General features: G+C 39.7%; 1 protein-coding gene across 3 annotated transcripts in view; it reads right to left on the minus strand.

The window, feature by feature from the left end:
- The window catches only part of RTCA (RNA 3'-terminal phosphate cyclase), a 28612-nt gene extending 6201 nt beyond the window's left edge, over positions 1 to 22411 (minus strand). Inside the window, exons 1-9 of one of the 3 annotated variants that reach the window (XM_025996566.2) lie at positions 22180 to 22411; positions 21978 to 22078; positions 19868 to 20011; positions 16558 to 16681; positions 13331 to 13389; positions 11584 to 11725; positions 10909 to 11033; positions 8751 to 8809; positions 920 to 1014 (exon numbers count right to left, since the gene is read on the minus strand). In XM_025996566.2, the coding sequence (XP_025852351.2) occupies positions 920 to 1014; positions 8751 to 8809; positions 10909 to 11033; positions 11584 to 11725; positions 13331 to 13389; positions 16558 to 16681; positions 19868 to 20011; positions 21978 to 22078; positions 22180 to 22224 (894 nt within the window). In that variant the 5' untranslated portion in view covers positions 22225 to 22411. Of the gene's footprint in view, positions 1 to 919; positions 1015 to 8750; positions 8810 to 10908; positions 11034 to 11583; positions 11726 to 13330; positions 13390 to 16557; positions 16682 to 19867; positions 20027 to 21977; positions 22079 to 22179 lie in introns of those variants that run through there. The other 2 variants (XM_025996567.2, XM_025996568.2) reach the window with 2 other exon arrangements.
- Between the last annotated feature and the right edge of the window lie 3835 nt (positions 22412 to 26246).

Below are 26246 nucleotides of genomic sequence, written 5' to 3' on the forward strand. Positions count from 1 at the left end.
AAACAACTGAGGGAGTGAACATAGATAAAGAGGCATGAGACTCAGCCTACGGATTCTCCAAAATTTAGATGTTGATGAGTTGAAAACAATAGTAATATCAAACTAGCAAAGAGACTAGAATACACGCCCAGGGAAAAAGAAAGATAATAATGTTTCAGAAAGCAAGTGAGAGGGGTGCCTGGGTGGCTCAGTGGATTAAGCATACAATTCTTGATTTCTGCTCATGTCATGATCTCAGGGTTATGACACTGAACCCCATGTCAGGCTCCATCTTGGGCATATGGTCTGCTTAAGGTTCTCTCTCCTTTTCCCTCTGTATCCTCCCCACTCCACAAAATTTAAAAATTAAAAAAAGAAAGCAAGTGAGGAAAGTATTTCAAGAAAAAAGAGTGATCACGTGGGCCAAATGCTGTAGCCAGGTCAAAATGAACACTGAAATCTGAGGAATGTAATTCCAGAATATTTAAAAACTGGCTGAACTAAGCCAATCAATGATTAAAATTTATATTCATTCTGGGGTACCTAGCTGGCTCAGTTGGAAAAGCATGTGACTCTGGATTGCAGGGTCTTGAGTTCAAGCCCCACATGGGGTAGAGAGATTACTTAAATAAATAAAAAAACTTAAGATAAAATTTATAGTCACTCCAATTACCAAATATTCAAATCTAATGTTCAAAGGTTTTTATACTAAAAGTGTCATTACGGGGATCCCTGGGTGGCGCAGCGGTTTGGCGCCTGCCTTTGGCCCAGGGCGCGATCCTGGAGACTCGGGATCGAATCCCACGTCAGGCTCCCGGTGCATGGAGCCTGCTTCTCCCTCTGCCTATGTCTCTGCCTCTCTCTCTCTCTCACTGTGTGCCTATCATAAATAAATAAAATAAAATTAAAAAAATAAATAAATAAATAAAAGTGTCATTACCTGGTCTTGCAAATACTCATCGACAGCACCACCATGTCTAAGATTTGCTAATAGCATTTCAGCAGCTTCAATTCCAACCTTGTCTGCATTTACACCTATAACAGACATAATGCAAAAAAACTAAGTTAATTATGAAGAGACAAAAAGTTGAAATAATATGTCCCAGTTAGCACCAGTATAACATTTTTTAGGCCTCTGAACCCACCCAACATAACAGAACTTTTAGATCTTAAAGTATATTCAATCTTCGAGAGCTTAGCACATACAAATAATTTCTATCTTTAAATGAACCCAGTAGAGGAAAAAACAGGCTGCTTTGGCCCTGTTTTAAAAATACCAGTTATGAGGGGCACCTGGGTGGGTACAGTTGGTTAAGTGTCTTTTAGTTTTGCTCAGGTCCTGGGATTGAGCCCTGCATGGGGCTCTGCACTCAGCATGGAGTCTGCTTGAGATTCTCATTCTCTCTCTCTCTCTCCCTCCCTCCGCCCTTTCTGCTTGTGTGCTCTCTCACTTTCAAAACAAATCTTAAAAAAATAAAAGTACTAATTATGAAACCAATTTATAACTAAGTGATAACCCCATAATACTATGCCTCAACTTCAAAATTTTAAATTTGCAATTTATACATGTTATAATTAGTCTGTAGGTAATTCCATTAAAATTGATTTTTTTTTTTAAGATTTTATTTATTTATTCATGACAGACAGAGAGGGAGAGAGAGAGAGAGAGACACTGGCAGAGGGAGAAGCAGGCTCCATGCAGGGAGCCTGACGTGGGACTCGATGCCGGGTCTCCAGGATCACGCCCCGGGCTGAAGGTGGCGCTAAACCGCTGGGCCACTGGGGCTGCCCTAAAGGATTTTTTTTTTTAAGTTAAAGAATTAAGTTTAATCTAAGAGCAGATAAAATTCTCATATCAGGGGTGCCTGAGTGGCTCAGTGGTTGAGTGTCTGCCTTCGGCTCAAGTCATGATTCCTGAGTCCTGGGACTGAGCCCCACATCAGGCTCCTTAAGGTTTTCCCTCTGCATGCAGCTCCTCTTGCTTGTGTTCTCTGTCAAATAAATAATAAATAAAAATCTAAAAAAATTACATCAAATATTATAATTTTTTTTTTATTCATTCATGACAGAGAAAGAGAGAGAGAGAGAGAGAGAGAGAGAGAGAGAGAGAGAGAGAGAGAGAGGCAGAGACGCAGGCAGAGGGAGAAGCAGGCTCCATGCAGGGAGCCTGGCGCAGGATTCGATCCCGGGTCTCCAGGATCACACCATGGGCGGAAGGTGGCGCCAAATCGCTGGGCCACTGGGGCTGCCCAAAATTTTATTTCTTTAGATTTAAACAGGTATTATCTTATTTTGAAAATAAGAATATTTATCCCCATGCCTACTCGTTACCTCTCCACACATACACCCCAAATCTTCATATAATGCTGACTACAAAATAAGTCTGTCAAAAGTAGTGGAATGTCAAATGTTTCTTTTTTTTTTTTTCTTTTAAAGATTTTATTTATCTATTCATGAGAGACACAGAGAGAAAGAAAGGCAGAAACATAGGCAGAGGGAGAAGCAGGATCCATGCCGGGAGCCTGATGTGGGAATTGATCCCAGGACCCCAGGACCCCACCCTGGGCCGAAGGGAGACACTAAACTGCTGAGCCATCCAGGGATCCCCCAAATGCTTCTATTTTTTAAAGATTTATTTATTTATTTGTGAGAGGGTGAAGGAGGAGGGGCGGAGGGACAGGAGAGGGAGAGAGAATCCTCAAGCAGGCTCCCTACTAAGCACAGACCCTGACATGTGCTGGATCCCAGAACCCTGATATCATGACCTGACCTGAAATCAAGAGTCAGCCACTTAATCGACTGAGCCACCCAGGCGCCCCTCAAATGATTCTTTTGAATTATTTACTTTAAACTAAAAGAAGTCCCTGGCTACAAATAAAAATGTCTTTTAAGGTACGAGACTGTGGTTAGTTTTTATTTCTATTTTATATGTGGAAATCCATTTGATTATATATATGCCTTGGTAAGATTTCCTAGAAAAGGGGGATTTTCAAAATTTTAATGGTTTTTCCTTACAGCAGTTATTATAATTATCTTTACAACATCAGTCAGTCAAGTACATGACTAAATGAGGTGGTTTGGAACATGTGGTGTGAATTTCAACTACTCAGCCTCTGCTGTTTCCTCTTCCAAGTGGAGATGGAAATGGAGATAATACATAAGCTGCAAAGTTGTTAAAGAAATTAGAGATAATATTTATAAAACATATATTACCATGACTGGTTCATAATAAGCTAGTAATAATAGTTAATACTGAGTATCTAGTATGTGTGTCTCACACTAAGTAACAGGAACTGGTTCCTTGGGATGCCTGGGTGGCTCAGTGGTTGAGTGTCTGCCGTCGGCTCAGGTTGTGATCCCAGGGTCCTGGGATCGAATCCTGCATCAGGCACCCCATAGGGAGCCTGTTTCTCCCTCTATCTATGTCTCTGCCTCTCTCTCTGTGTCTCTTCATGAATAAATAAATAAAATCTTAAAAAAAAAAAAAAAGGAACTGGTTCCTTTGCTAAGACGATATAAAGAAATACTCATATACTTGAGAATTAGAGGATAAGCAGGTAAGCTCTAAGGTATAAACTATATCCCTAGTGAAAGTTCACAAAGAAAACATTATAGGTCCTAGAACAATGAAGGTCCCATGAACAAGAAGGTTTCATGGAGCATAAAGGACTCAAGTGAGTGCTGGAAAACGACTAAAATTTGATGGAGTATGAGGTAGAAGGAAAGAATTCCTGGCTTGGCAGTATTAGAGAAGAGGAAATGTACTAAGGTTTCTCTGCCAAATGACAAAGTGTTTTCCAGAGCCACTCACATTCCCTCTGACCCAGTGGCCCTGATAGTGAATATTGGTATGAATGGATCTATATCATTACCAGTTATTAGTAAAGGTCTGTGGCAACTGAACAAAATTAAGTATATTGAGAAATCTGCTTATTGGTACTATGTTCTAAACAAAAGAGCAAAATCCTAACTTCCTCTGAAATTTTCATGCTTTTCTAACGGACAAATAATCTTCTGGTATTTTGGATATTTCTTAAAAAGGTCTCAATACTGATGGTTTATAATCCAGCAAATTAAAATGAATATTCAATGATTTGGGTACCTTCTAGCTTATTGAAAGGACAATACTATAAAAAAGGTTATTAGATTAAGAAGAGAAGGCCAAAGGATTGACTCTAGGACATCAGAGAGATGCCATGAATTAGCGCATATATATATATGGTATGTGTATACATGTATGTATACACATACCATAGATGCCATATATGTAGCATATACCTACATATACCGAAGGAGGGAAGTAAAGTGCTTGTTCTAACCTAGGCAATTTCCACACACTGATAACAGGGACTGATTAATCAGAGTGTACCTTAGCTGACTGTTTTGCTACCACAGTAAAGAAACTAACTAACTGAGGGGCCTCTGGTGGGCTCAGTTGGTAGACTCTTAATTTCAGTTCAGGTTATGATCTCAGAGTCTTGAGATAGGAGCCCCATGTTGGAGCCCAGCATGGAGCCTGCTTAAGATTCTCTCTCTCCCTCTCCCCCCATGCTTAAACAGTCTATTAAAAAAAAAAAAAAGTTAAAAAAATGTTTAAAGAACACAACTAACTGAAAGACAAGAGTGGGCAAAGAATACATAATAATGTAAAGACAAAATATATCCTGTCCATACTGCAATCATATAAAGTTGGAAGGGATCCTTATACACAGACAGTGGTCTGATCTCATGTATCAGAAAAGGAAAGCCCCCAGCTGCCATGCAGGATACTGGCAGACATAGGACTACACTGCCTCCATCTAAAGTCCCAGGACTCTCAAACAGAACAAAACCTCGCCTTTGTTACAAGATCAAAGAATGTTATAGCTGGAAGGACTTGAGAGATTCTCTAGGCTAATTCTCTTACTCAACAGATAAAAAAACTAAGATCAAAATGGTTTTAGTGACTGTGACAGTGACAAACATGACTAGTTCCAGGTTATTGCTTCCACCACAAATGACGGCATGAACAAACAAGCTAATGTTGCTTCTTGTAGTAACTCCCAGACATTAGGATTCAGGGTCTGGTAATTTTCCAGTTATTTTCAATCAGAAATGAAAGGGGACCTCTTCCCCAGCAGAAATGAAGGGGGACAATGGAAGCTACAACATTCTCTCTGATATCCTTAATATATTCTACCTAGATGGAGAGATAAGACCCCATGCTGCCTTGACATTTGCTAATGACATCTCATTTGACATCTGTGACAACAGGAAACAAGGGAGAGCACCAGCAGGAGCCACTCTGAGTAAGAATGTTGCCCTATCATCTATTCCCTCCTACTATACTAACTCTAAAGGTAAGTTTTATGTACCCTGAAACCATGTTATCCAAAAGCAACTTCAAAGTAAAAATGGTCTCACATGACAAAGTCAGAAAAAAAGTGTTGATGGAATACTAGAAATTTTTTCAGAGCTGGCCAGCAATGTATATCCTAGGTATTGCTAGCAGTAACAGAGTACTGGTTGCTTTATACAATCTCAATGTAACATATCTAAAACTATCATCTACTCTGGCAAATGAGTTCAACCTCCTATATCACAAGTTGTTAATGTTTCTAGTTACCAGAGCTAGAAATCTAGGTCATTCTTCCCATTGCTATTCTAACTTTCTATATGCAACTGTTCACCACATACCTACTCTCCCTCCTAATATCCTTGCTATTGGTACTCTCCACTCTAACTCGAGTTACTGCTTTCGTTTGTATAGGCCCTTACCACTTCTGACCTGAACAGCTACAAAAGTCTTGTCCTCCTGCCTCCAATACGGTTTTCCTCTAATCCTCCATTTATCTATCAGAATTACCTTTCGAAAGATCTGACATTATGTTCCTCCTTAAAATCTTTATTTTCATGATGAAACCCTTTACATGGCCTATGAAGTCTTTCAAAATATCGCATCTGGGGATCCCTGGGTGGCGCAACGGTTTGGCGCCTGCCTTTGGCCCGGGGCGCGATCCTGGAGACCCGGGATCGAATCCCACATCGGGCTCCCGGTGCATGGAGCCTGCTTCTTCCTCAGCCTGTGTCTCTGCCTCTCTCTCTCTCTCTCTGTGACTATTATAAATAAATAAATTAAAAAAATTAAAAAAAAAAAAATATCGCATCTGTCAACCTCTCTAACCTCATCTGCACTTTCCCACTCCAGATCCTACACACATCACAGAGTTGCAGCTGCCCAAAGAACACACTACTCTTTTTTTTAAGATTTTTTTTTTTAATTTAAGATTTTTAAGATTTTTTTAAAAGATTTTATTTGTTTATTCATGACAGACAGAGGGAGAGAGAGAGAGGCAGAGACACAGGCAGGGGGAGAAGCAGGCTCCATGTAGGGAGCCCGACATGGGACTCGATTCCAGATCTCCAGGATTACACCCTGGGTTGAAGGCAACGCTAAATTGCTGAGCCACCTGGACTGCCCCACACTACTCTTTTATGTCAGCACTATCCTGTGTCCTTCCTCCTTAACTCACTGTGACATCTGGCTAATTTCTACTTTTTTTTTTTTAAGATTTTATTTATTCATGAGAGACTCCCCCTTTGGGGAGCCTGATTCAGGACTCAATCCCAGGACCCTGGGATCATGACCTGAGCCAAAGGCAGACGCTCAACCACTGAGCCACCCAGGTGTCCCTGGCTAATTTGTACTAATCTACAGAACCCACTGGAGGATTGCTGAATGGCAGAAGCCAGATTTGGGGTCAACTGGCCCCCAAAGGAGAATTAGCTGTTCTTCCCCTGTGTACCTATGATATCCTGGGAATACCAAAATCATTGCCTCTCTGTCTCCTCTGCCAGACTAAGCCAGGAAACACGAGTGGCTCTCACATCTGTGACCCTAGTATATACTACCTGGCACATGGTGGTACCCAATGAACTCATTCTACTCAATGTCTGCATGTCTGCCCAGCACTCATTACTTACATGGGCTCCTGGTCTCTATTTTATATTTTGCATTACCTTTGCTTTCTCTAGACTGTTAGGCTCACTATCACTATCCACATTGATGCTTCACTAGACCTAACAAGTAATCAGTGTACTCTAAATGTTTATTTTTGGTCATTACTTCTTGAACTTCATTATACCTCACAAGTATCCGGTGAGCTTATTAAAACAGATCTTTGGGTCCACTTCCAGAGATTCTAATTTGGGAGGTATGAAATGAACCCCCAAACTTGTATTTAAAACAAACTCCCAGATGATGCTGATATGTTGGCTATCCAAACAAGAAGTCCAACTAGAAGTCACCTCAATGGCAAAAGTAACTTCAAATATTAACAATCAGATGTACACACATATCTCCTCTCCTAAATATATTAAATCTTAACTACATTTCCCTTTCATAAAAATATTCAGTTTTCTGGGACACTTAGGTGGCTCAGCAGTTGAGTATCTGCCTTTGGCTCAGAGCATGATCCCGGGATCCAGGATCGAGTCCCACATTGGGCTCCTTGCAGGGAGCCTGCTTCTCTTCTGCCTGTGTCTCTGCCTCTCTCTCTGTGTCTCTCATGAATAAATAAATAAAATCTTTTTAAAAATTCAGTTTTCTGAAACCACCAATATAATGACAGATGCAGGGAAGAGTCACCAATAGACGCTAAAACCATTGTATGAAAGTTGTATAGGAATAAGATAATCAGGGATCCCTGGGTGGCGCAGCAGTTTGGCACCTGCCTTTGGCCCAGGGTGCGATCCTGGAGACCCGAAATCGAATCCCACGTCGGGCTCCCGGTGCATGGAGCCTGCTTCTCCCTCTGCCTATGTCTCTGCCCCTCTCTCTCTCTCTCTCTGTGACTATCATAAATAAATTTTAAAAAAAAAGGAATAAGATAATCAGATGGTCTCAAAGTACTAACCCAGATGACTTATTACTTATACAAAAGGAAAGGATTTATAGCGGACAGACCTGGAGGACACTACTTTAACCAAGTGATCACAGTTAGCTTTACCAATAAAGGACAAACTGACATTATCATCAATCCTGCTGTGGTAAAATGGAATGTACACAGTCACCTATTCCTACTAAAAATGTTTCATCAGAAGATATCTAATCATGAGACAACCAGACAAATCCAAATTGTAGGAAATCCTATGAGAAAATGACTGGACTTTTCAAAATGTCAGTATCATGAGAGAAAAAGAATGGTGAAACTATTCTGTAGCAGGAAAGAAACTAAACAGACATGACCAACTGCTGTAAGTGCTCAAAAAACAACAACAACAACAACAACAACCCACAAACAAGCCCCACTGCTCTAAAAAATATTTTAGAGGGAACTGGTTATATCAGAATGTAAGAGACAAATTCTTTGGGTGTAAAATGGTACTGTGATTACATAGGTATTGCTCTTTGGATATCCATGCTGCAGTATTCAAGGGTAAGATGTCCTATCTGCAACTTATATTGAAATAGTTCAGAAACACACAAACTTGTAGCTAAAAGTTCACTACTGGTAAACCTTAGAGAACAGTATATGGATGTTCATTGGTCATTCAACTTTTTCATAAGTTTGAGATTTTTCAAAGTATAAAGTCAGGAGAAAGGCTGAAATTTTAACTGACTATATTTTTTTAATTTTAATTTATTTATTTTTTAATTAATTTATTAACTGACTATAAAACAGAATCAGTTAATCATATTCTTTTACACTTGCTACACTCTAGTCCTGACAGATAATTAAAAAATTTTACGTTACCACTAGAAATTGTGGACCCCCTTCATTTATCTGTACCTCGTTTACCAAGCGATGATCCAGCAAACAAACAGCCAGTGGATGTCTCAGCAATAATGCTATATAAGAAAAAAAGAAATATTACTATCTATGCTATAAATATTCTAAAATTACATGCAAATGCAAGACAGTGGAATAGTGACTATTAAGTACATAGGATTAGATCTAGTATATTGCAAAAGTGAAATTCTTTATACAAGAGCAGCATGATTAGCATTCTCCAGCTTCATGAGGGCATTAGTATTCTTCAGCACTTCCAACAAGTCACACTAGATTCTAATCCATTCACAGGTAAGGGAATGGCTCTTCTAGAAATTTTGTCATCCACACTAAATGATACCATTTCTACTTTACCATAAATATTCTATGAGGGGCACTTGAATGGCTCAGTTGGTTGAGTATCCAACTCTTGATGTGGGCTCAGGTCATAATCTCAGGGTTGTGAGATAGAGCCCCGCATGGGGCTCTGCGCTCAGGTCAGTCTGCTTGGGATCTCTCTCTCCCTCCGCCCCTCCCTCCACTCACACTCTCTCTCCCTCTTCCTCTCTCTCTAAAATAAATAATTTTTAAAAATCTTTAATAAAAATTAAAAATATGAAGGGTTTTATAATTATCTAAAATGAAAAGGTCTTTTTATGTGTTCAAACTTAAGTGACCAACTTAATATAGACTGCTATATACTTAGGATGTTATCCATAAACCTCAAGGAAACCACAAAACTAAAACTTTGATACGCAGAAAATAAAACACCAAGAGAAAGAACATTACCAAAAGTCATCAATCACAAGGGGAGCAAGAGAAGAAGAAACAGAGGACTACAAAAACACCCAGAAAACAATGAACAAAATGGTACTATCTATCAATAATTGCAATAGCCAATAGCAACTCAAGTGTCCATAATAGATGAATGGCTAAAGATGTGGTACATATACACACAATAGAGTATTTCTCAGCCATAAGAAAGAATGAGGTTTTACCATTTGTGACAACATGGGTGGACCTAGAAAGCAACAGACTAAGTGTCAGACAGAGAAAGACAAATACCACACAATTCTACTTATACATGGAATCTAAAAAACAAAACAAACACACAAACAGACCCACAGATATAGAACAAAATGATGGTAGCCAGAGGGGAGGGGATGGGAGATGGGTAAGATAAGTGAAGAGAATGGGAGATTCAGGCTTCCAGTTTTGTAGAGTAAGTCTACAAGGATGAAAGGTACAAATAGGGAATATAGTCAGTGGTATTGTAATGGCATTGTAAGGTGACAGATGGAAGATACACTTGTGATAAGCAAAACATAACATTGTCAATTCACTATACCACACACCTGAAATTAATCTAACAGTGTATATCAACTATACTTCAATAAAAAAAGAAAAAAATCTTTCTACAGAAATGTTCGGTTTTGTTTTACAGTTTTTAGGTAGTATTAGCAAATGAACATGCATTTAAACCCTTTAACAGAAATTCTGAAAACGAGGCTTTTTATCCACAAGAGATACTCTTATACTTCAAAAGATCAATTGAAGCATTTTATATTTTTTTAGCTTTTTTTTTAAAATTTATTTATTTGAGAGAGAGCGAGCATGGGTGAAGAGCATGAGCAGGAGGAGAGACAGAGGGAGAAAGAGAAGCAGACTCCCCACTGAGCATGGAGCCTGACACGGGATTCGATTTCAGGACCTCAAGATCAAGACCTGAGCTGAAGGCAGATGCTTAACTGATTGAGCCACCCAGGCACCCCAAGCATTTTTATATTTAAATCAGTAATTCCTAATTAAATTAATGTAATTCTTTTCTAAATAGACCTTTGCCTATCTAATATTTACATGTAAATGGACTTCACAGTTGAGGTACAGAAAAACAACTGGAAATATTTCTCTCAGGATCAGCTTCAAAGGCTAACTTCTGATTAGCTTAAGACTGAAAAGACTCTTACAATGTAAGAAAAAGCAAACCATCCTTAGGAAAAAAATTCAGAATAAAATAATCATTTTAATTCATCATACTGTTGTTTTAGGTAGGAATGTCCTTAAAAATATGCATTTTTAGAACTGTTTAATACTTAAAAAAACCACAAATCTTTAATTCAAACAGAATAATTATTTCAGAGCTCTCAATCAGTATCCAGGAAAAAGTGTATTGTCTCACATTATTCCATTCCCATTGCCAAAGGCTTGGTCTTTAGGTTCCTGAACAGGCTGGATGTTAACATACAGATCCCTAATCTCCTTTCTGATGCATCTTACAGCTGCCGCTGCCATATCTTTTGCTACCTATTTTGGCAAGACAGAAAAATAAGAATAAAATAAGTTAATAATTATTTTGACAATTGTTTTCAAGCCTTCAAAGAAACATAATTAGTAACTTTTACATGCATTATATAAAAACTAGATTTTCAAGAGTAAAGAGCATAAATGTTTACAAAAATTTTTTAATGAAAATATTAAAAAATTAAGTGCTTTAGGGGTACCTAGCTGGCTCAATTGGTAGAGCATGCAACTCTTTTTTTTTCTTTTTAAGATTTTATTTATTTACTTGAGAGAGAACAGATGGAGGAGGAGAAAGAGATTTCCCTCTAGCAGAGAGCCTGATGCTACAGGGCTTAATCCCAAGATGCTGAGATCAAGACCTGAGCCAAAGGCAGATGTTTAACCAATTGAGTCACCCAGGCATCCCATGGAGTGGAGCATGCAACTCTTGATCTCGGGGTTTTAAGTTCTAGCGAATTTAAAAATAAGATCTTAAAAAAATTAAGTGCTTTTAATAATTTCAAAATTTTGATGACATAATACCAAGACCCACATAAACTTCCAGACAACTTACTTTAAATGGTAAAACACCAGCAACAAAAGCTCTTCCATATATCTTAGTCACAGAACCACGGTCAGTTAAATTGATTGGGTTCAACTGTTTAACTGGTGACATTCGGACAATCACTTCACCACCCCCTTTTGGGTAGTAGCCTCTATAAAAAGTATGACAAATACTCACATAAACTGATTGTAACAAAAATAAAGCTAAACATTTACAATAAAATAACCTGTGAATGATATCCAAACATATAATTCATGTTCCAAATTTCTAAGTAATAGTGTCCAATATGGTAATCACAAACTACATGTGACTATTTAAATTTAAATTTAATTTAAAACTCAGCTCCCCGGGGATCCCTGGGTGGCGCAGCGGTTTGGCGCCTGCCTTTGGCCCAGGGCGCGATCCTGGAGACCCGGGATCGAATCCCACGTTGGGTTCCCGGTGCATGGAGCCTGCTTCTCCCTCTGCCTGTGTCTCTGCCTCTCTCTCTCTCTCTCTCTCTGTGTGACTATCATAAATAAATTTAAAAAAGAAAAATTAAAACTCAGCTCCCCAATCACACTGGCCACATTTCAAATGCTCAGTAGTCATGTGTGGCTAGTGACTACTATATTGGACAGACAGGGGGCATTTCCCTCAATGCAGAAAGTTCTTTTTGACAGTGCTGTTTTTGAATTTAAGCTCCTTGATAGCAGAACTTTGTCTATTTTGTTCCTGCTATATTGCAGCGCCCTAAAACAATGTCTGGTAAGTAGGAGGTACTCAGTAAATATATGATGAATATTTAAGTAACTGGACACTAACAAAAATTTTTTTTTTCTAACAAAATTTTAACTCCAATATCGTCATTTGTTTTATGGAAGATGCTGGGAACATAAAGATGAAAGTAACAGTGCTCCTATCCACAAGGAGCTCCCCATCCAATCAAGAGATGGCTCTATAAGCAACCTACTAGAAGACATCAGACTGTAAAAAAGACTACAAGAGAGATGCAAATATGAATTCCAATTGAGATATACCCATGGACAATTCACACAAGAAATTATAAGTCACAAAAAAATTTTTTTTAATTAAAAAATAAAAGAAATTACTAGTTACATTTTGAAAAAATATAGGATTTCCAGTTTTTAAGAAAGCAGGGGAGTAAAAACATAAAGAAATGAAAGCCCAGAGGCACAAAGTACGGTTAAAGAGCAAGTAAACACGTTAGAATGCATGGGGGCAAGGGCAGGGACTGATGCTAGAAAGGTAAACTGGAACAGGATTGCAGCACACTTAAATGCCACACCAAGAAATCTGGCCTTGTTATCATGTGACAGAAGGGAAGGCTTGAAGAGAAATAATCTGAATATCCAATGTGTTTCTTAGGAAAATAATTCTGCATGCACTGTAGAGGAGAATCCCTTTTATGACCCTGTAGTGCCTAGTCCAGTTGTTTGCACAGAGAAAGTACTCCATCTGTGCTGAGCATGGATAACACTCGATATGAAGGTCCCCTCAGTGTAGCAATTCTCTTAAAAATATTTCTCCCTAAAAACAAGCAAATAGCATTTCTATCTGCTTTTAAGATCCCATGCCCCTGCCACTTACTGTTTTTAAGCACAAAGCATAATTATTTCCTATAAATTGTATTTCCTACAATTATTTTCTAATTATTACAAGAAGTAGTAGGTTCCAGAATAATTCTCTAAGGTCTAATTCCCCACTATTTTAAGTGCAAATAGAGGGCCAAAGGGTTAACAAATAAGTAACTTACCTCATCTTAATGTCACAATTAAATTGGAAACCAAATTTTTCCACAATTGGCTTGAAAACCTGAAACATCAGTTTATTGTTACTTTAACCATAAATATTCAGTGATTCAACAAGCATATTTATTAAACAAAAGTGCTCTGCACTGAGCTAGTACGTAAAAATGTGTAGGCTAGTTCTGTTTTTCAAATAAAATAACCGATATGTAAACTAAAAGTTTAACATTTAATTAATCAGGGCTGTCTAATAAAAAAAAATGTCAGAACTCAGGATACTTGATCTTAGTGGTTATTTTACTCCACACAATAATATATCCTAACCTTTCAGTAATATAACGCATAAGAAATTAGAGGATATTAGTGAACAGCATTCCATTCTGCCTTCTCAATTTTTTAAAGTTTTATTTACTTGAGAGAGAGAGAGAGAGAACATCAGTAGGGAAAGGACAGAAGGAGAGGGAGAGAATCCCAAGCAGGCTCCATGCACAGCATGGAGCCCAACATGGGGCTCAGTCCCATGATCCTGATATCATGATCTGAGCCAAAATCAAGATTTGGACTTTCAACTAACTGAGCCAACTAGGCATCTCTGCCTTCTCAATTCTTTTATACATTGAATTCTCACTGCACATACAATGTTTACCCTCATTTTTTCCATCTAATGTTATAAACAGAAGCATTTTTCCTGACATCCTAAAAGTCTTTCTAAACTATATTTAAATACCTGCATAACATTCTAGCATAATAACTTATTCAACCATTCTCTCAGTTTTCATTTTTATGTAATTATATATTATGTAATGATTACTATATAAATGCTCTGCTCAAATACCTTTAACATTTATCTTTTGCTGCAGTCTGTAATATTTAATTAGGTTCATTTCCTGAGACTAAGTTTCATTACAAATCCTATCAAAGTAGATTTTAAAAGACTGTACTGTACTGACCCTGGGTGGCTCAGTTGGTTGAGCATCCAACTCTTGATTTTGGATCAGGTCACATTCTCAAGGTTGTGAGATCAAGCCATCTGTTAAGCTCCATGCTGGGTGTGAGGTGTGAACATGCTTAAGATTCTCTCTCCCTCTCCTTCTGCCCCTCCCCACCCCCACCAAGCTCTCCCTCTAAAAAGAATTTTTTTAAAAAGATTATACTATGTATTAAAATGGTAAAAAATTAAATATCAAGTGCTGGAGAGATACAGAATAGCTAAAACTATATACAGAGCTGGTGAAAATGCAAAACAATGCAGCCACATTGGATACCAAAACAATCTGGCAGTATGCCATAATGTTAGATATATACTTACTATTACCAGCAATCCCTCTCCTTGAACTTATCCAAAAGAAATGAAAACTTATGTTCACGTAAAAAACCTGTAAATAAATGTTAATAGTGACATTTCCATATTGCCAAAAACTGGAAACAGCCCAAATGTCCTTCAAACAGATGAATGGCTTAACATACTGGGATGTCCATATAATAGAATACTACTTAGCTTTTATTGCTAAAACAAGTCACAGAGATGAATCTCAAACATATTATGGTAAATGGAAAAAAATAAAAGACACAGAAAGCTGCATACAATATTATTCCTTTATGTGGCATTCAGAGAAAAAAGGCAAGAACTATTATACAAGACAGAGCAGTAGTTGCCGAGGGCCAGGGCATGGGACTGACTACATAGAGTACAAGGGAATTTTTTTACAGTAATTCTGTATCTTGATGGTGGTGGCTGGCTTGCAACTATGTGTCAAAAATCATGGGACTGTACACTAAAAAGATGAATTTTGCTATAATTAAACCATAAAAAACTTGGAGGAAAAAAAAAGACACCATTTTTCTCTCCTACTAACTGTATAAGCACACTTAATCATTTTCAAAATTTACAGTCAAAATATGGTACTTAAATTTTTTAAATTTTATCTTTGTTGAGAAAAGAACACTTGGGCAGCCCCAGTGGCGCAGCAATTTAGCGCTGCCTACAGCCCCAGGGCGTGATCCTGGAGACCTGGGATCGAGTCCCACATCGGGCTCCCTGCAAGGGGCCTGCTTCTCCCTCTGCCTGTGTTTCTGCCTCTCCCTCTCTCTCTGTGTTGCTCATGAATAAATAAATAAAATCTTTAAAAAAAAAGAACACTTAACATGAGCTCTACTTTTTTAACAAAATTTTAAGTGCATAATATACTGTTGACTATATGTAAATGTTGTACAGACCTCTACAGCTTACTCATCTTGCCTAACTGAAATTTTATGCCTGTTGATTAATAACTCTTTATTCCCCCTTCCCTCTACCCCATCCTACTCTTTGAGTCTATGGATTTGATTACTTTAAATATTTCATAAAAGTGGAATTAAACTAGTACTTGTCTTCATGTGACTGGTTATTTCACTTAGCATAATGTCCTCAAGGTTCATTCATATTGTCAAATATTCTAGAATGTCTTTTTTTTAAGTATGTATTTATGTATGTATGTATGATGTATGTATGTATTTATTTATGACATAGAGAGGCAGAGGGAGAAGCAGGACCCCAGGATCACGACCTGAGTCTAACGCAGACGCTTAAACAGAGCCACTCTGGCACCCTACAATGTCTTTTTTAAGGCTGAATAGTATTCCACTGTATGTATATGCTCCATTTTCTTTATCCATTCATCAACAGACATTTAGATTGTTTTCCCACCTTGACTATTATGAATAGTACTGCAATGAACATGGGAATGCTAATATCTCTTCAAGACCTTGATTTCAATCCTTTTGGGTAAATACTCAAAAGAGGATTTCTGGATTATATGGTAGTTTTATTTTTAAGTTTTTGAGGAATCTTCAGTCTTCCTTAGTGGCTGCACCATTTTGCATTTCTACTAACAGTATGCAAGGGTTCCAATTTCTCAACATCCTCACCAACTCTTATCAAACACAATGTTTAATTCTCTAATTTTTTCTTCCAAATCATAATTCTGATATTTATAAATTACTGATTTATGGAAGTAATATAATTTCTGTAAAAATTATACTTGAGGTTTTAAAATAATTCACTATGAACACTGTTCAAAATACAACACAAAATCTAAAAGTAAACACAATCCCTTACCCTCTCCCACAACAGAACTAGACACCACAAAGAAATAAACAGGTATGTACACAAACAACTCAGAGTATATTAGAGAATGGAGATTCAGAAGAATATATGAGGTCATCTTAGTTCATCAACAACAGCAAAAGGCCTTACCATGGCTGTGTAATCAATTTGTGGTGCCATTTCAGCATTCGTTCCACCTTTTAAACGTAGTTCTGATGGAGAAGCAGCAAAGAGAACACAGGGCATTGAGACCTGCATCAAGAGGCACACACTCCTAAAGAGAAGGCAAAACAGGGTTAGCTGCATTTTCTTTTTAAAGTCTCAAGAACATGGTATTACTACACATCACCATCAGCTGAGGCATAGACAACTGGGAAAACAGGTATATATCCTCAAGTCTAAAGTTTAAAAACACCCCATTAAAAAGGGGGACCACACCTGACTAGCTCTGTTAGTAGAGCATGCAACTCTTGATCTGGGGGTCATGAGGTTGAGCCCCACACTGGAAGAAGTGCTTACTTTAAGAAAAAAAAAAAAAAAAAAAAAACCACCCCACCTAACTAAGAAAATCCAGAATCTTAAAGACAGAATTTCCATAATAGAAGGAACTAGCCTTAAATGATCAGCAAATCTAAGTTTGAATTCAATACATTAGTTCTGTGATCTTTAACTCACAAAGAAGTAAAAAAAAGAATTTTTAAAAAATAAAATTATTCTTAAGTTTTTATAAAAGGATTTCTGAGAGTGCAATTTATGAAAATGTATTTAATACTGTCAAAGTCTAACAATATAGCATAGAAAATAGAATCAATTAAATTGTATTAACTTTTTGTACAATAACAGATAGTTATATACACAGAAGTCAAAGTTTAGAAATACTTAAATAATTACATCTGAATCTTTACCAGGCACAGGCATTGTTCAAGGCATTGTATCAAGTTAAGATACAGTGCTTACTATCATGGAGTTTATAATCTGATAAAATAGTATTTTACAGACTGATAGCTGAATATTTTACTTGGAAATAATCTGTAACTTATCTCTGTTTGGTCATTGGAGTAAAATAATGTGAGAAACTATGAGAAATAATTCTAGAATATGAAGTATTTTATAAAATGAAACACTTGGTCAGATTTTCTAAGTAAGCTGTTGCATTCATATACAGATTGTAATATAGATTTGACATAGCCTATAATACCAAGAGAGACCTTCAATTAACATTCTCATGGTAGCAATGTATATGTGTTGAAATAAACAGTCTATCACTGATAATGCATTTCATTAATTTACTAAACATTTACAGACTGCATAAAGTGTTAGGTAGTATAAGAGAAAACATATACAATATAATCCCTGTTCTTAAGGAATCAAGCAAGTGAGGAGCAAGTGAAAAAACTCGGAAATGTTCAGTTTACAGTAAACCATAAGGTAAAAACTACTAAACTCAGTGTTTATTTCCTCTGAGGAACCCAACATTTAAAGTGTTCTCCCACTGCCCCAAATAAAATCAGACTGTAAGAACAGTAAAAAAGACCTTAGGGGCACCTGGATGGTTCAACTGGTTAAGCATCTACCTTTGGCTCAGATCATGATCCCAGGGTCCTGGGATGGAGCCCTGAGTTGGGCTCCCTGCTCACTGGGGAGCCTGCCTCTCCCTCTCCCCCTGCCCCTCCCCACTGCTCACTTGTATGCTCTCTCTGGATCTCTCATAAATTAAATAAATAAACAAACAAACTTAAAAAAAAAAAAGAAAAGAGGGGTGCCTGGGTGGCTCAGTCAGTCTGCCTTCAGCTCAGGTCATGATCCCAGGGTTCTGGGATCGAGCCCCATGTTGTGCTCTGTGCTCAGAGGGGAGTCTGCCTCTCCCTCCCTCTGCCTGCCACTTCCCTGTTTGTGCTCTCTCTTTCTGTCAAATAAAGAAATTAAATCTTAAAAAAAAAAAAAAGAAAATCTTAATTTTAGTAGAGTAAGAAATTGCAAAAACAAAGGTAGACATCTAAGAAAACACATGGTACTATAATCATAGTTAAGGATACAAATGTTAGAATGTGAATAAGTAAGGTATGTTCTCTTGCTGGGAAAAAGCTTGGCTTAGTCTCCTGAATAGAGCTGCATTCGCAACTTTAAATTCATTTCCCATACAGTCTAGTGGATTAGAAGCCATAAACCCTACATTCTAATCTAATTCTGTCCTTGACTCCATGATGTTAGGTAAATCACTTGACCCAGGATGTTAGGTCTTTATTCTCTCATTCACAAAGTGGAGGAAGGATTGGAAATACATGGTTTCTATTTTCTCTCTTGTAACTTCAAAATTCTATTGTTTCAATTTTTAGATAGTTGGTTAATTATAACTTCCCCCCTTTTAGTACAGAAGAATACCCCAAATAATGTACTGACTACAAAGATACCTCAAAATGCTTTAATCCCCTCGAAAGTTCTCACTTGGCAAACCTCACTTTAGGCCTAGTAGCAAGCCCCTTTTCAGAGGTCTACTCATAGCATCACTCAAGTCTCAATTACCACTAAACATTACCTTTAAAAAAAAAAAAAAAGATTTTATTTATTTGAGAGAGAGAGCAAGAGAGCAAGAGCAGGGGGGAGGGGCAGAGGGAGAAGGTGAATCAGACTCCCTGCTGAGCAGGCTGGATCCCAGGATCCCAGGACCATGACCTGAGGGAATGGCAGACACTTAACCAACTGAGACATCCAGCACCCCACTCAACATTTTCATAATCCAGCACCCCACTCAACATTTTCATAAACTAAAATAATCAAAATCTATTTAAAAAGTTTCGGAAACAAAATGGCACCAGATTTACATTACTAGGTTATTTTATCAAATTTCCTAGTAAATGGATAAGATTTTGGTAAAAACAATATGGTTTACAATAGCAATCAGCCAAATAACCCAGAAAACACAAAAAGTACTCACATGTGTTATCAACAAAAGGAAGAATTCTTGGAAAAGGATAAAGTCTCAATTTAATTGTTAAATATCCATTTTCCAAAGGGAGGAAAAGCCCCAAGATCTTATCTAACCATTTCTAAACAGGATAGCATAATCATCTATTAAAAGACAACAAAATACCTAGACTAAAAGTAGAATATGGCCCATAATCAGCTGCAAGCTAAGAATTAAATATGCTACATACAATGCAAAAACTACCTACTCTTACTAGAGTTTAGATTTCATCATTTTCCGATACTGTTTTCATAATAAAAAAAAAAACAAATGCACTATACTATACACAAAATTCTAGATAGCTATAATTGATAAGCAATTAGATCCCCAAAACTACATAATCTCTATCCCAGAAAGATTAGTGTTTCATTTCCATTTTAAAAGTGAGGAAACTAAAGCCCAAAGAGGTTAAGCCACTTGTCTAGTAATGATAGTACCAGTACCCGAACCCTTACTCTAAAGCCCATACTTACATGGAACGTAAGTGACACATACCCTGCTGTCTTGGTATCTGCTGTGTGGATTCCACCTTTAATCTTCTCTGGTGTAAATATTATTTCCGTTGAGCCGATTTCTGCCCCCTCCAGTTGCCCATCACACAAATCTCGAATCATTTCCAGTCCAGATAAATGTTGAGGCCTTCAGGTCATAATACTGCATCAAAACGTGTGCATTCAGACTGCCTATATCCCCATTACTTTATGACCCATTTATAAAACTGCAATGGCAAGAAAAGAGCAAGGTCCAACCACAACAAGTGCTATATCTTCAGTATCAGAGCTTCTTTTGGGTTTTTATGTACCTCAACTACCTGCTTAGAGGTACTACTTTGAGGGTTCTTTCCAAACCACTTACTTTAGCTAAAAACACCTACAATGATGCATTGTTGCAAATGAGAAGTATGCAAAGAGGAAAACTGAAAAAAACTATCCCAATGCTACCAATCTCACTTACATGTCATTGAATGATGTACCTGTTACGGGCTGATTGCATTCCTCTAAAATTCTTATGTTGAAGCCCTAACCCCTAGTACCTCAGAATGTGACTGTATTTAGAGTTAGGGCTTTTAAAGAGGTGATTAAGTTAAAAAGAGACAGGGGACAGCTGGCTGCCTCTACCAGTAGAACATGGGACTCATGATCTTGGGGTTGTAAATTCAATCCCCATGGTGAGTATAGATTCCTTAAAAATAGAATATTAAAAAAAAAAAAAAAGAAGCAGTTAGGGTAAGCCCTAATCCATTCTCTGTGGTGTCTTTACAAAAAGAGGAGATTCGGACATACAGAGACATCAGGGGTACACATGCACAGAAGGATGACCATGTGAAGTGGCAGCAAGGGAGAGGCCATCTCCAAGCCAAGGAGAAACCCGGAAAGAATTTTCCCGAATGGCACTAAGAGGAAACCAACCCTGCCAGCACCTTGATCTTGGACCTGCAGGTTTCAGAACAATGAGAAAATAAATTTGTTGCTTAGGCCACCCAGTCTATGGCATTTTGTTACGGCAGCTCTGGCAAACTAATGAAGTACCTAAAACAGCCTTAATGAACTGGATTTTCCTATTGGTGAAACTGCTGCAAAAAACTGCTGTGACTAAGATAATTAATGTTCACAAACATCAATAATTGCCTTTTAATGACTCCAAAATGGGATGTGGATAAAATAAAAGACAAAGAGATTGCTGATCTATTACAATGTCCAAAGGAATCAGTTTGGCTTCAACCTGGGTCCCCTGATAACAGGCACAAATACCTGGACCTTAGCTAGTGACACGCCTAGCTTCCCAGACAGAAGAAACAAGGTCAAGTGTCAACGTCTTTACCCGTCCACAACTGGTAATTCTGACTGTACTCCTAACATCTTAGAGGTCTGAATGAAAGCTAGAATAACACCTCTCAGTATCCCTTCTTTTTTTTTTTTTTTTCAGGATCCCTTCTTGAGCTATGATTCTAAAAGGCGCAGCGGCAGAGAATACACTGGTTAAAAAAGCGGCGTTTTGCCCGGATCCATCTCACTCGCTGCCGCAACCTCTCCAGGTACTTGGAATGCCCAATGACGTGAGAAAACATTTTAAGTGACAGCTCATCAGGAAGACAGAGAACTCTAAGAGAAACTCTAGAAAAAACGTGGGTCTTGGCAGCACGGGTAGCTCAGCGGTTTAGCGCCGCCTTTGGCCCAAGGCGTGATCCTGGAAACGCAGGATCGAGTCCCACGTCGGGCTCCCTGGATGGAGCCTGCTTCTCCCTCTGCCTGTGTCTCTGCCTCTCTCTGTGTGTCTCTCATGAATAAATAAATGAAATCTTTAAAAAAAAAAAAACACGCAGGTCTGTTTTCTCAACTTGCCCCTCGAGGCCTTCAAGGCCGCACAGCCCCGACTACCGCTAACGGCCCGGGCAGGAGCTAGGTCCCCCGGGGCTCTGGGCCCGGCTTCAGATCCCTCAACCTTGGGGCCGAGATCCTGCAAGCATCACCACCCCGGCTCTCAATGCCCCCGCCACACAGCGCGACCCCAACCGCAGGCCCCAAGCACGCAGCCGGTCCCCGCCTTCAGCGAGCCCCACCCCCGTCCCCCATCCCCCGTCCCCACCCCCAGCGCCCCGATTCACCTCAGGCCCGGCGTGCTGCGGCCGGCTCGGATCTTCTGTACCCTCAAGGGGAGGCCCAGGAGGCAGCTCAGGGCTGTAGACACCCTCAGGATCTGGCCGCCCTGCCAAGGGTGCGGGTGCGAGAAGAGGGAGAAGACAGCGTCAGACAGGGACGCACGCCTCCCTAGCAGAGTCCTGCAGCGCCACCGGGCCGCTCACTCACCCCCTCCATGATCCCGCCGTCCACCTCCACCCGCTGCCCCGCCATCGCGGGCGCCCTGGGGCCCGGCCCGCAGCGACAAAGCCTCGGCCGGAGTGGAAGGAAGAGACGCCCGCCCCGGCCCCACAGCTCCGACGCGTCCGTCCCCGCTGGGGGCCGCCGGATGCGGCGGAAACTCGGCGGCGGCGCCGGCGCCCGGAAAACCGGAAGCAGCGGAAACCAACCCGGACGCTCAGCGCTGGGAACCCGCATCGCCCCGGCCGGCGGCAGTGCGCGTGCGCGTGCGCGGGCGGACCCAGCTGTGCTTAAAGACGCGGTGCCGGGAAAATTGCGTCCGATCCGACGCTCGCGGGAGATGGGGGGCGGCCTGGGGAAGGGGGGTCCCCGGGGCACGTAAGGGAACTTGTCGCTGGAAAACATGCGGCGTGGAGAAACCCTACGTTCCAACTCTAAGTGGATTCTCCAGCTGTCTCGCAGGCTTCTGCAAACGTGTGTTTCTGTTTTCTCAAGGATCCTGACGTGTCCAGAGCTGCAGATGCAAGAAAGGTCTGGATCCTGCAATAAACCGACCACCATCTCTCTGGTCGGGCTTGCTTTCTCTGCAGGCTGCCCCTCGGTACCCGTGAGCCTCTCATTGCTCACAAGGGTGTGTGTGTGTACAGTAATAGTAGCAGTAGAACTAATAGTATTCTTTTTCTCTTGTGAAACACAATTTATTTGGGGATGGGTGGGAAAGGGCAGATCAGAATCAGTAATATAATGTTCTAAAAAACCAAAAACCGGGACATCTTGGGGGTTCAGCGGTTGAGCGTCTGCCTTCGGCCCAGGGCGTGATCCTGGAGTCCCGGGATCGAGTCCCACGTCGGACTCCCTGCATGGAGCCTACTTCTCCCTCTGCCTGTTTCTCTGCCTCTCTCTGTGTGTCTCTGTCTCATGGATGAATAAATAAAATCTTTTTAAAAAATCAAAGTTATTTTACCTTGTCCAAAGTGAGGGCGAGTTCATGATAATGCGACCACCATCATTCACCTAAGACCATGGCAGGCTTCTGGATTCTGCTTGCGGCTCAATTGCTACCATAATTGAGTATCGCATAACATGCAAGCCTCTAGGTAAGCAAAGAAGAGTAAGGCAGCTTCTACCATGAACTTACTGAAGGGGTATTTGAGACACTGAGAAGTAATCAATTACAATGTTTTCCTGAATAGCAATACAAACAATATTTAACATATACTAATCTAAGTCGAAGGGCACAGAAATAGCATATGATAAACCACAACAGTTAACAGACCATATCTATTGAGCATCTACTTGGGTGCCATGCACTGCATGCATTCACAACCTGTTGAAGTGCTTAACAATTTTTACCTCCATTTTACAGCTGCATATGTTAAACAATTTGCTACAAATCCACACAGATAACTAGAAGACCACGACATGAACCTGGATGATCTGATGTAAATACCATTGTTTCCTAATCCTAAGTGGTTGTTTTACCACAACTAATACTAAGAGACTGTTCTACCACTTTTGTGACAAGATACATTCTGGGAACACATACTCTATATATTTAACCAAATCTGGGACATTGCAATATGAAGGATGAGCTGCGAGATTAATAAATCAAGAAAGTGGTCATATTTGCATTTTAGGATGTTGGCTTTGACAATATGTGGAGGGTAAATAGGGCTAAGAGCCTGAAGAGAAAAATGGAAATGGTGCAATAATCTATGCTAGAGATAACCAAAAAAAATTTTTTTTTTAAGATTTGAGAGTGTGCGTGCTTGCATGCACATGAGCAGGGGAAGTGAGAGAATCCCAAGCAGACTCCCTGCTGAGTGCGAACCCTGTTATGGGGTCTCAACTGATAGATCACTCAACCCTGAGATCATGACCCAAGCCAAATCAAGGGTTGGACGCTTAACAACGGAGACACCTCAGCACCCCAAAAGATAATAAGAATTTGAAGGAAGGAAGCAGCAGTGGGGATGGAATAGTAGAGCTCTACTTCTGTTTGACATCTTAGTCCTATTGTAGAAACTTAACCTTCTCAGGAAACTTGGCCTTCATTTCTAAATTTGCTATGAAATCCTGCCTCTGATCAGTTCACCTCATTCTAACTACTTCCAGTGGGAGGGGGAAGTAAGCAAAATGGTAAGATAATGGAGAGACTAGCTATGCAACAGTAAATAATAAGCACTTATATAATGCTTTCATAGACACTTTCTGTGTTAATGTTCACCACAAAGCTGTGAGGTCGGGGTTATTGTATCCATTTAACCAATGAGGAGGAATTGAGACCTAGGGAATCAAAGTGACATGCTAAGGTGACATAATAAGTGGTAGAGTTGGGTTAGATGCTAGGTCTTTGCAATTATCTACAAAGAAAAGACATTTAGGCTGACAACAAATTCTTCAACAGAACAATGGAAGTAGAAAAGACAATGGGGGGATCCCTGGGTGGCTCAGCGGTTTAGCGCCTGCCTTTGGCTCAGGGCGCGATCCTGGAGACCCGGGATCAAATCCCACATCGGGCTCCCGGTGCATGGAGCCTGCTTCTCCCTCTGCCTATGTCTCTGCCTCTCTCTCTCTCTGTGACTATCATAAATAAAAAAAAAAAAGAAAGAAAAAAAAAGAAAAGACAATGGGTTGGGATGCCTGGCTGGCTCAATGGGTAGAGCACGGGACTCTTGATCTCAGGGTCATGAGTTCAAGCCCCATGTTGGGCATAGAACTTACATTTTAAAAAAGGACAACAGGGGCACCTGGGTGGCTCAGTGGTTGAGCGTCTGTCTGCCTTTGGCTCAGGGCCTGATCCCAGGGTCCTGACTCCCTCCCCACAGGGAGCCTGCTTCTCCCTCTGCCTAAGTCTCTTTTTATTTATTTATTTATTTATTTATTTATTTATTTATGATAGTCACAGAGAGAGAGAGAGAGGCAGAGACACAGGCAGAGGGAGAAGCAGGCTCCATGCACCGGGATCCTGACGTGGGATTCGATCCCGGGTCTCCAGGATCGTGCCCTGGGCCAAAGGCAGGCGCCAAACCGCTGCGCCACCCAGGGATCCCTCTGCCTAAGTCTCTACCTCTTTCTGTGTGTCTCTCATGGATAAAGAAGTAAAATCTTTTTCTTTTTTAAAAAGGGGGGTCCTGAGTGGCTCATTGGTTGAGGATGTGCCTTCCACCTAGCTGGTGATTGCAGAGTTCCAGGATGGAGTCACGCATCCAGTTCCCTGTTTGGTGGGAAGCCTGCTTCTCCCTCTCCCTCTGCCTGCCACTCCCCCTGCTTGTGCTCTCCTCTCTCTGCCAAATAAATAAATAAAATCTTAGAAAAAAAAAGATTCATAGATTCAGAATGCTGACAGAAAATAACCATCAATACAGAATTGGGTCCCCAGCAAAATTATCTTTAAAAAATGAGAATTAAATAAAGATACACAGAAACTGAGTTTAAGATACTTTGTAGAGGGGCAGTCCAGTGGCTCAGTGGTTTAGAGCCACCTTCAGCCCAGGGTGTGATCCTGGATGAATAAATATAAAAAATCTTTTTTTTTTTTTTAAAAGATACTTTGTAGAGGATGTACTTCAGAAAGAAAAATTACCTCAGAGGGAAAGTCTAATATGTAAGAAGAAAAAAGAAACAAATAAATTGTAAACATGTCAGTTTATCTAAAATAGCATTTTGTAAAATAACACTAGACAACAAAAGAGTGTAAGTCAAGAGGTGGATGACTAAAGTTAAAGAATTCTCAGGTCTCCTTTGGGCATAGGGTTAAAACATAAATTGATTTAAGACTTTAAAATAAGTATGCAAGTGGGGTGCCTGGGTGCCTCAGTCAATTAAGCATCTTGCCTTAGGTTCAAGTCATGATCTCAGGGTCCTGGGACTGGCTCCCTGCCTGCTTGGTGAGGAGTTTGCTTGTCCCTCTCCCTCTGTCCTTCTCCCATTCTCCCCCTCATGCACTCCAGTGCTCTCTCTCAAATAAATAAATAAAATCTTTAAAAAAAAAAGATAAGCATGCAAGCTAAAATCTCAAGAGTAACCAATAAAAAAAAATTAAAAAAAAAAAG

The sequence above is a fragment of the Vulpes vulpes genome, chromosome 3 (genome assembly GCF_048418805.1).
Source record: "Vulpes vulpes isolate BD-2025 chromosome 3, VulVul3, whole genome shotgun sequence".
Classification (NCBI taxonomy): domain Eukaryota; kingdom Metazoa; phylum Chordata; class Mammalia; order Carnivora; family Canidae; genus Vulpes; species Vulpes vulpes.